The sequence below is a fragment of the Sinohyriopsis cumingii genome, chromosome 4 (genome assembly GCF_028554795.1).
Source record: "Sinohyriopsis cumingii isolate HCF-2022 chromosome 4, ASM2855479v2, whole genome shotgun sequence".
NCBI classification, from domain to species: Eukaryota; Metazoa; Mollusca; class Bivalvia; order Unionida; family Unionidae; genus Sinohyriopsis; species Sinohyriopsis cumingii.
In genome coordinates, this window is record NC_142964.1 from 124320028 (window position 1) to 124332326 (window position 12299).

Below are 12299 nucleotides of genomic sequence, written 5' to 3' on the forward strand. Positions count from 1 at the left end.
CTTGTAAGATTATAAGGATATTATGTCTTCGCTGAAGAGTTCAAATTATATACATATTTTAATTCAGTTTGCTGTGTGAATTTTTCAGTGTAAGTTAAATTGTGGAATCACCTAAGATAGTTATATAAAGTTGGCATAGATTAACCATTAAGGAATAATTTTGTACATATTTATTTTTCCTTCAGGTAACATTTGTCCACAGGGCCACTATTGTGTTGAAGGTTCCGTAACACCCACTCCTTGTGGTAATGGCACTTTCATGAACCACACTGGGGCATCAACATGCTACCCATGCCCAGCTGGCTACTACTGTGTGAATAGAGACAGGGCAGATATCTGTAAGCAAGGCTATTATTGCCCTGATGGTACTGGGGCTAATCTACGACCATGCCCACTGGGCACTTTTGGAAATACAACTGGACTGACTCAGGAGATTGAATGCACTCCATGCACAGGTTGGATAATTTGTCATTTATTTTTCTCTTAATTAATGTCCCAGAAATGTGGACGCTACTTTATCATACTGTTGTCAGTTTTTAGGAACAAGGCTAATTTCATTAGAAATAAATTCCTACAATTAAGACAACAAAAAGTATGATGAAATAACCATGATGTAGTTTGTTACAGTTGCATTTATTAATAAAAGTAATTACTTTGTTATGTCACAAATATATTTATTAATAAATGTATTTACTTTGTTATGTTGCAATTGCATTTATTAATAAATGTAATTACTTTGTTATGTCACAGTTGCATTTATTAATAAATGTAATTACTTAACTAAGAATGCAATTAATATTACCTTTTGTCTTCTATCTTGTAAGAGGGTTTATCATCCTAAGATTTTAGCAGTTTTGAACCTTTACATTTTGTACAGCTTTTGAGATCTTTGCTTGTTATTTGGAACAAGTATATATTTATGTTCATTGGAAGGGTATGTCTTCCAAAACTTTTTGGAAGTATTCTATTTCTAATTTGAGGACTTGTAATTGGTACTACATAGGCCAGGTTAAATTCTATACATACACACGTTTAGCAAAAGATATATTTGATAAATCTTTTTCATACATGTACTTAGCAAAGGAGTTATTTTATAAACCATATTTGCATGCAAATGCACATACACACACTTAGTAAAGGGGATATTTTATAAACCCTATTCACACACACATACACACAAAGGCAATTTTGTTATAAGCCTATTCACACACATTTGCATTATTAGCAAAGGAGATATTTTGATATGTTTAAAATAGCTTGTTGTTCTTTTACAGAATTTGCAGTCATATAATCTCCAACAAAATAATTCAGAGTTTAGTCACAATAACTGTTCCAATTCTTAAGAATCAATGTTGAATAATTTGTGACTGTATTATATTCAGCCAATAAAACAAAACAACATCATGTATTAAATATAACAACTTTGAAATCTTTGTCATTTTTACACAAGTACATTCAGGACATGAGAGCATTATTACAAGAAACAGTCAAGTAAATAATGTATATATGTTTTTTTTGCTCCTGAATATTCGATCAAAGGGCCATGATTCTTATTAGCTTTTCATGTTTTCTATTTATTTTTATCATATCAAATATAAATAGTTGAAATTAAAAAATTGAATATTTAGAATTTTCTCCTGGACAGGTGGTCATTTCTGTGGCACGCCTGGATCCCCAGGTGTTGACGGTCAGTGTCAGGCTGGATATTACTGTGAATCTGGAGTGGATACTGCCACACCCACCAGCTCTGCCCACACTGGCATTGGGAATGAATGTCCAGAAGGTTCTTACTGCCCTATAGGGTCCACTCAACCAAAGCCATGTCCTCCTGGCACATATACAAGCATCAAAGGTATATCAGCTTTTTGGTCTAACTTGTTTTTTCGGGAAGGGATTATACTTTTCCAGTGGCATTATTAGACTATGTATCAGTACTATGGTCAGCCTCTTGACAGTCTTGTTAGCCAGTGGTCACCCACTTTAACAAGTTGGTGTTCAACAGTATCTAGGATGGACATGCCGATGGTGATCTCAGTGGCCAACATATTACTGCAAAAAGATGGAGATAGAATTATCATGAATATTTGTTGATGTTTAAATTCGGCTCACTGATATTTTTTTACCAGCTTGCCAATAAAGTAACTTTAATCCGTACAAAGAAGTAAATCACTGGGAGATAACTCTGAATGAAGCTAGTCTCGCAGATTTCAATTGATCACTAAGAAATATTTCAGTATTATGCTCATTGACTGTAGATATGTGGTTTCAAATCACTCTGCTAATTTCTTCTTGTAGCTGAATGCAGTGTATGACAAACTCTTTTGAATAAAGAGGTTTTTATGGATTACTTTGAAATTTAATAATATTGTGGTCAGCATCTGAATATACTTATGTCAACAACTTACTATGCTCCTATTGTTTTTGATTGAGTTATTGCCCTTTTTGATTTGTAGCTGGATTTAGTGTTTGACAGAATCATGTGTATCCAACTTGTAGTACAGTTTTCAGTGGAATTCCATTTTGTACATTGTTTGGCCATGGTCTTGAGATGCAGATTATGACCAACCACTAAGCTCACCGTTGGAATACCTCATGAAGAACAGTTTCTAAACTGTTCAGAAATGTCAACACCCTTAGAGGATAGTTGTTATTGTTTGCTAAATCAGGCAACAGGATCCAAGACTGGAAAAGAATGTTGTAGCTTAGACTGTTCTAGCATTGAAATGAGTTAAATATGATTTTCATGTGTTTCAAGCATAATGGACTTAGAAATGTCCACTCCTATGGAAAAACAATAAAGGAATGATATGTAATGTATGAGTCAACATAACAAGAATAATGCATTCATGACACGGGCATTCAGTATTGATACATTTTATTAGACTTTTGACTCTAAGTCATAAAACTATTTGGCACACTTTTAAAATTTAATTTTGGAAGTTGGATCCTCTTTGAAAAATCCAAGCAGCAGTGCACATTAATATTTCTTGATAACCTAGTCAACACTAAACCATTTCTGGATGACCTTGACAAATCAAAATCATTTCTGGATGACATGGGATTCAAATGCACTCAAAGTTGTTTCCAAGATTCATGATGTCCTATTTATATTTCAGGAAAGGGATCTTGTGACAGTTGTCCAGCTGGTTACTACTGCGAAGAGAATACAATTGACCCCACTCTTTACCCGTGTCCATCAGGCCATTACTGTCCACAGGGCACAATGTATGACAGCCAGTACCCATGTGCTGCTGGAAAATACAACCCACTGACAAACCAGAGCAGTGAGGCTGCATGTCAGATGTGTGACCCAGGTCAATACTGCCAGGGTGAGGGACTTAGTGCCACATCAGGCAACTGTAGCGAAGGCTGGTTTTGTACAGGAGGGGCCACTCATGATAAGCCCATTCTAATAGGTAAGCCGTGTTTATATGAATTATTTCACCCCACTTCTAGAGGTGGGTGCATATAGGTGTCCTTTGATCCATTCATCTGTCAATCAGTCAGTGCTTCCATAAACTTGTTAGCACAAACTTGGTCAATATTATGATCCTCATCCGATGATGTACATTTCAATAAATCAGTTCACTCCTGCATGTTTTTCTTATTGTCCTTTTCATCTTGTATCTGAATGCAGTGCATATCAATCATGTCAAAGGAACTTGTTTGAGACTTTTTAATGGATGGCTGTTAAACTTGGAAAATATTATAATCATCATCGGTAGATGTGTGGTTACAAATGGTTGTGCTCTTGCGATTTTATTAGAAATATTGTCCCTTCTGTCTTTTAGCAATGTTTCACAGACTCTTATGAATGCGACTTGTCTCAGTATTTATAAAGGATGCTGATGTCAGCAGATTATTTTGATCATATAATTTTTGTTAGAGTTCTTGCCCTTGTAGCTGAATGCAGTGTTTGACAGAACCTTGTGAATACAGAGCTTTTGATGGATTGCTTTGAAATGTAATAATGCTGTGGTCATCATCTGAAGATGCTCATGCCAACAACCTACTGTGCTTCAGTGGGTTTTGATTGAGTTATTGCCCTTTTTGATTTGTAGCTTGATGTATTATACGATAGATTGTTGTGGCCAAACTAGACTAGTATTACAATCATCAGTGGATCAACATTAAATATTGTACATGATATGGGCATCAACTAAACATTTAAATCTTTAACAAGCTCTATACTTACAGAATTATGAGCTAGAGTTATAGCCCTTTTTGTCCTGTAGCTAAATGCAATGTAAAACAGAATCTGGTGAACAAAAGAGGTGCATCTTGACAGATCTTTGTCTCTAATGATTTTGCAAGAGTTATTGCCCTTTATGATATACTGCTTGACGTGGTATATGAGACAATTTTGTGACTGCAGCAGCTCTTGCAGTTTTAAGTGAATTGTTGTGAAACAGTGTGGATTTCATAGTGGTCATCCTGGCATTGACGGTGTGGATTTCATAGTGGTCCTCCAGGCATTGACAGTGTAGATTTCATAGTGGTCCTCCAGGCATTGACAGTGTGGATTTCATAGTGGTCATCCAGGCATTGATGGTGACTTGTAGCAAATGAAGGACATTATTTATAAGACACAGATTTAATTGACTTGTGTAATTACTGTTAGAATAATGATCTGTAATTGTTGCCAGCCATGTCCATCATCTTGTAACACTCATTGTAATTGTTGCCAGCCATGTCCATCATCTTGTAACACTCATTGTAATTGTTGCCAGCCATGTCCATCATCTTGTAACACTCATTTTGCAAACGTTTGTACTGATAGAGACAGTTGCAGATGAGGTATGGTTAAGGTTGTTATTTTAATTTCTTTTTTATTATAGTTAGTAATTTATTGATATTTTGTGATCAATTCTTTCCAAATTTGATTCATTCAGGCAATATGATAAACAGGGATGAATTTCTGTTAAAGCAAGTCTCAGTTACTTTAGATGCATGATATATCCTAACTTTTGTGTAAATTTCTCACCAGGTAATTATACGACTATTGACCAGTGCACCTGCCCAGCATATAACTACACTGGGGGACGATGTCAGCCAGGTTCATATTGCCCAAACAGGTCCTCTTCTCCAATCAACTGTATAGCTGGATGGTACTGTGATGACTATGAGCTTCCCACACCAAAAGGTAAAGAGCAGGGTACTTTGAATAACCTTTTATTTTATTTTTTCAAAGATGCAAAAAGATATCAACCTTTGGTCCAGCCAGTTCACCATACTTTGCACATAAAATAACCTCCAAAAACTAAAACTGATAGAAATTTAAATATATGAAATTATTTTAGAAGAATATTGGGCTTTGTCTGGCTTGCTCATGGGGTAAGGTAAGGAAGATACCTATTTCTTTCAGGGTCCAAAAGGTCAAGGTCATTTTCACTAAAAGAAGAAAAATGATTTCTGCACATCATATGCCTAGCACAAAATTGTGAATGGCTTGCACGTGGGTTAATAATGAAGTCTATTGACATTGGGGTCAGTAAAGAAGAGAAATGGTTTCCACACATCATTATTAGTTTTACATGACAGACCTAGACCAAAATTTATAAATATCTTGAACTTTGGGTAAAGTACATCCCTATCATTCTGGGGGTTAAAAGGTCTAAGGTCTAAGGTCATGGTCACTGACTGAAAAAAGAAAGTGGTTTCAGTACAGAAAGTACAGTCCTTGACCATGTACTTTCAGCAGAAGTTGGATGACTTTAATAATAATAATAATAATAATAATAATAATAATAATAATAATAAAGCTATTATTATTATTATTATTATTATTAAAACTGTTTAATAATGGCAACTTAGTTACATAATGTCACTAATTTACCTTCACATAAGACAAACACACACACACACACAGAGGGTGCAATCAACCACTTATTACACACACAATAGTCCAGTACAACCTCAGCCAAATGATATTTTGCTGGACAGCCCAATACAAGCCCTTCCAAAGGATATTTTGCTGTAAAGTTGAATACAAGCCCTTCCAAAGGATATTTTACTGTAAAGCTGAATACAATCCCTTCCAAAGGATATTTTACTGTAAAGTTGAATACATTCCCTTCCAAAGGATATTTTACTGTAAAGTTGATTACATTCCCTTCCAAAGGATATTTTACTGTAAAGTTGAATACAAGCCCTTCCAAAGGATATTTTACTGTAAAGTTGAATACAAGCCCTTCCAAAGGATATTTTACTGTAAAGTTGAATACAATCCCTTTCAAAATATTTTTTACAGTACAGTCCAATCCAACCCATTCAGAAGAATCCTTTACTGTACAGTCCCAGAACATCCCCTTACTTAGGATATTTTGCTCTAGTCCAATACAACCTTTTCCAAAAGATCTGCTGTACAGACAAAATAATCCATTCCGAAGGATCTTGTATTCTACAGTCCAATGCATCCCCTTCCAAAAGATCTTATTCTGACCAGTTTGTATTAGATCCCTTTTTAAAGGTCTTTTACTCTACAATCCAATATAACCTCTTCCAATGGATCTGATAGTGTACAGTCCAATATAACCCCTTCCAATAGATCTGATACTATACAATCCAATATAACCCCTTCCAATGAATCTGATACTGTACACTCCAATATAACCCCTTCCAATGGATCTGATACTGTACAGTCCAATATAACCCCTTCCAATGGATCTGATACTGTACAGTCCAGTATAACCCCTTCCAATGGATCTGATACTGTACAGTACAATATAACCCCTTCCAATAGATCTGATACTGTACAGTCCAATATAACCCTTTCCAATAGATCTGATACTGTACAGTCCAATATAACCCCTTCCAATGGATCTGATACTGTACAGTCAAATATAACCCCTTCCAATAGATATGATACTATACAATCCAATATAACCCCTTCCAATGGATCTGATACTATACAATCCAATATAACCCCTTCCAATGGATCTGATACTGTACAGTCCAATATAACCCCTTCCAATGGATCTGATAATATACAGTCCAATATAACCCCTTCCAATAGATATGATACTATACAATCCAATATAACCCCTTCCAATAGATATGATACTATACAATCCAATATAACCTCTTCCAATGGATCTGATACTGTACAGTCCAATATAACCTGTTCCAATTGATCTGAATATATACAGTCCAATATAACCCCTTCCAATAGATATGATACTGTACAGTCCAATATAACCCCTTCCAATAGATCTGATACTATACAATCCAATATAACCCCTTCTACAGTCCAGATCTTGGTTGGGGGTTGGGATGGGAATCCTTCAAAAGATGCACTACAGCTGGCAGCGATACACTGATTAGAGTCAGTTGAAATTTCAGATCCTGGCATGTGAGTTATTACAAAAAGATCCTGATATGTGAGTTATTACAAAAAGATCCTGACATGTGAGTTAGTACAAAAAGATCCTGGCATGTGAGTTATTACAAAAAGATCCTGACATGTGAGTTATTACAAAAAGATCCTGGCATGTGAGTTATTACAAAAAGATCCTGACATGTGAGTTATTACAAAAAGATCCTGACATATGAGTTATTACAAAAAGATCCTGACATGTGAGTTAGTACAAAAAGATCCTGGCATGTGAGTTATTACAAAAAGATCCTGGCATGTGAGTTATTACAAAAAGCATCATATACTCATTTGTAATTTCTTGGCTTATGAATTGGTAGATATAGGAGAGTTATCTTTCTGCAACTTTTTGTATAGTCTACTAATATGAAATATGCAGAAGGATTAAGCTCCAGATGTCAGCCATTTTAACAGTGGCCCAGACATAATTTAAAACCATAAATTTCTATTTCCTTGAATAGTACAACAAACTTACATGCTTTGGTGGATCTTGAATGATGTTGACATTACAGAGCCTGTGGGTAGGGTACTGCCTCATTACACGTAAACATGGCTTGTGGGTAGGGTACTGCCTCATTACACGTAAACATGGCGTGTGGGTAGGGTACTGCCTCATTACACATAAACATGGCTTGTGGGTAGGGTACTGCCTCATTACACGTAAACATGGCTTGTGGGTAGGGTACTGCCTCATTACACATAAACATGACTTGTGGGTAGGGTACTGCCTCATTACACATAAACATGACTTGTGGGTAGGGTACTGCCTCATTACACGTAAACATGGCTTGTGGGTAGGGTACTGCCTCATTACACGTAAACATGGCTTGTGGGTAGGGTACTGCCTCATTACACGTAAACATGGCTTGTGGGTAGGGTACTGCCTCATTACACATAAACATGGCTTGTGGGTAGGGTACTGCCTCATTACACATAAACATGGCTTGTGGGTAGGGTACTGCCTCATTACACGTAAACATGGCTTGTGGGTAGGGTACTGCCTCATTACACGTAAACATGGCTTGTGGGTAGGGTACTGCCTCATTACACATAAACATGACTTGTGGGTAGGGTACTGCCTCATTACACATAAACATGGCTTGTGGGTAGGGTACTGCCTCATTACACATAAACATGGCTTGTGGGTAGGGTACTGCCTCATTACACGTAAACATGGCTTGTGGGTAGGGTACTGCCTCATTACACATAAACATGGCTTGTGGGTAGGGTACTGCCTCATTACACGTAAACATGGCTTGTGGGTAGGGTACTGCCTCATTACACATAAACATGGCTTGTGGGTAGGGTACTGCCTCATTACACGTAAACATGGCTTGTGGGTAGGGTACTGCCTCATTACACGTAAACATGGCTTGTGGGTAGGGTACTGCCTCATTACACGTAAACATGGCTTGTGGGTAGGGTACTGCCTCATTACACATAAACATGGCTTGTGGGTAGGGTACTGCCTCATTACACATAAACATGGCTTGTGGGTAGGGTACTGCCTCATTACACGTAAACATGGCTTGTGGGTAGGGTACTGCCTCATTACACGTAAACATGGCTTGTGGGTAGGGTACTGCCTCATTACACATAAACATGGCTTGTGGGTAGGGTACTGCCTCATTACACATAAACATGGCTTGTGGGTAGGGTACTGCCTCATTACACGTAAACATGGCTTGTGGGTAGGGTACTGCCTCATTACACATAAACATGGCTTGTGGGTAGGGTACTGCCTCATTACACATAAACATGGCTTGTGGGTAGGGTACTGCCTCATTACACGTAAACATGGCTTGTGGGTAGGGTACTGCCTCATTACACGTAAACATGGCTTGTGGGTAGGGTACTGCCTCATTACACGTAAACATGGCTTGTGGGTAGGGTACTGCCTCATTACACGTAAACATGGCTTGTGGGTAGGGTACTGCCTCATTACACATAAACATGGCTTGTGGGTAGGGTACTGCCTCATTACACATAAACATGGCTTGTGGGTAGGGTACTGCCTCATTACACATAAACATGGCTTGTGGGTAGGGTACTGCCTCATTACACATAAACATGGCTTGTGGGTAGGGTACTGCCTCATTACACGTAAACATGGCTTGTGGGTAGGGTACTGCCTCATTACACATAAACATGGCTTGTGGGTAGGGTACTGCCTCATTACACATAAACATGGCTTGTGGGTAGGGTACTGCCTCATTACACATAAACATGGCTTGTGGGTAGGGTACTGCCTCATTACACGTAAACATGGCTTGTGGGTAGGGTACTGCCTCATTACACGTAAACATGGCTTGTGGGTAGGGTACTGCCTCATTACACATAAACATGGCTTGTGGGTAGGGTACTGCCTCATTACACATAAACATGGCTTGTGGGTAGGGTACTGCCTCATTACACGTAAACATGGCTTGTGGGTAGGGTACTGCCTCATTACACATAAACATGGCTTGTGGGTAGGGTACTGCCTCATTACACGTAAACATGGCTTGTGGGTAGGGTACTGCCTCATTACACATAAACATGGCTTGTGGGTAGGGTACTGCCTCATTACACATAAACATGGCTTGTGGGTAGGGTACTGCCTCATTACACATAAACATGGCTTGTGGGTAGGGTACTGCCTCATTACACGTAAACATGGCTTGTGGGTAGGGTACTGCCTCATTACACATAAACATGGCTTGTGGGTAGGGTACTGCCTCATTACACATAAACATGGCTTGTGGGTAGGGTACTGCCTCATTACACGTAAACATGGCTTGTGGGTAGGGTACTGCCTCATTACACATAAACATGGCTTGTGGGTAGGGTACTGCCTCATTACACATAAACATGACTTGTGGGTAGGGTACTGCCTCATTACACGTAAACATGGCTTGTGGGTAGGGTACTGCCTCATTACACATAAACATGGCTTGTGGGTAGGGTACTGCCTCATTACACATAAACATGGCTTGTGGGTAGGGTACTGCCTCATTACACATAAACATGGCTTGTGGGTAGGGTACTGCCTCATTACACGTAAACATGGCTTGTGGGTAGGGTACTGCCTCATTACACATAAACATGGCTTGTGGGTAGGGTACTGCCTCATTACACGTAAACATGGCTTGTGGGAATCATGAACTAGAAGAGAAGCCTATTGATGTCGAGACCAGAAGTTAAATGTCACTGTGACTGTAATAATTTTTGCATAATAACTTTAAATATAGACCAGGTACCTTGACCAAAATTTGTGGATGTTGTGCATGTAAGGTTTGGAAGAGTCCCATTGATGCCGAGGTCAAAGATTTATAAACTGAAGTTTAGTTCAAGACTGCATACACTGACCAGAGTTCCAGGTCAGTGAGATCCATTGGTTATTAGTCTCCTAAGTCAGCTATGCCCTGATTGTACCTGGATAGATGACACCATGACAGTAACTTTAGACACAGGGCAGCTGCTCATTGTGTAGTAACCCCTTCCAAAAGATCTTTACTGTACAGTCCAACACAACTACAGTCCAACACAACTACAGTCCAACACAACTACTGTACAGTCCAACACAACTACTGTACAGTCCAACACAACCCCATTTTACAGTCCATAAATCTGTTATATATCTCTATTTCCTCCATTCTTAAATTAATATGACCATAAATAGTGTTTCAGCTGTGAGATAAACTGAAGACATTGACATGAACGTTGTGATATTTTTTGATCTGAAAAGAGAAATTAACCTAATTATGTCAACATATATTTTCAAGAAGGATCATTTCATTTAATGAAGCTTTCATTGGGTCACTTTTCAGGTCAGTGTAATGCAGGGTATTATTGTCCAGTTGGACAGTCTGTGCCTAACCCTTCAGCCTACATCTGCATCAATGGTCACTACTGTCCACAGGGCTCAGCAACTCCCACCCCATGTCCCACAGGAACCTTTTCAAACTCAACTGGCAATACTGCTGTGTCTGACTGCAGGAACTGTACAGCAGGTGAGAAAGTTGTACATTGTATATTGTACTTAGAATATTTTAGCTCTATTAAAAAAATTCACAAATTCAATAAATCAGGCATATTTAAGACATTTACATTCATGTAAAATGCTTAGTTGTTTTAAACTTATTTTAATTTGTTGCTCTGAATGACAATAATTTTTTCCAATTTTTGATTGTCTCACTAATTTGAAAATTTTCATGAATTTGATTGACAATATATTTCTTTCATATCTTCTTAAATGGTACAAAATATTTGTACTTTGAATTAGTTTATATAAATATTTTTACTGTCTTTGATTGATTTCTTCAACTATTGTAATAATAGCAATAATAATAATAATGATAACAATGATACGGTTATTTAAAGAGGGTAACGTAATTAGTTTAAAAAAATTAAACCTAATTGGGGTCCACCATTATATATGAATATTTATGAATAAATGTACAAAAATGCTATTATAGCATTTGAAGGTGAGGAAAAAGACAACATGATATTATGAGAAAAATAAGGAAAGTTAAGAAACTTAATGAATAAAAGAATGTTCTTAATAATTATGTAGGTGTATTATAGAGCTATTTTCTTATTTTTTATGAAAAGCTTTATACTTTCTTTCACATATTTAGGTAAAGTATTTCAAATCAAAAGGCCATAATATGCAAGATGTTTCTCCCATTTGTTTGTGGTTTTTGAAATTTTGGAATTTTTGCTTGACAAAGACTGTAAGAAGGTTGAATTTGGATTTGCTTGTGGTTGTATCATAGTTAGGAGCTGCGGTTGTGTCATAGTTAGGAGCTACACAAGTTTACACTTTCTCATTAATAATCTGTTTTTAATCGAAAATATTTTAGTTTCTTTTAATTGCATGAATGGAATCCATATAACTCTCAAGTAGTATACTTTTAAATGCATATAGGGATTGTATATGACTTAC

At 37.4% G+C, this 12299-nt stretch overlaps 1 protein-coding gene across 1 annotated transcript in view; it reads left to right on the forward strand.

The window, feature by feature from the left end:
- Positions 1 to 12299, forward strand: part of LOC149802037 (uncharacterized) — a 316208-nt gene that overhangs the window by 223343 nt on the left and 80566 nt on the right. The window contains exons 59-63 of the mRNA XM_089956881.1: positions 186 to 455; positions 1646 to 1852; positions 3117 to 3416; positions 4988 to 5143; positions 11182 to 11364. Of these exons, the coding sequence (XP_089813007.1) occupies positions 186 to 455; positions 1646 to 1852; positions 3117 to 3416; positions 4988 to 5143; positions 11182 to 11364 (1116 nt within the window). The remainder of the gene's footprint in view (positions 1 to 185; positions 456 to 1645; positions 1853 to 3116; positions 3417 to 4987; positions 5144 to 11181; positions 11365 to 12299) is intronic.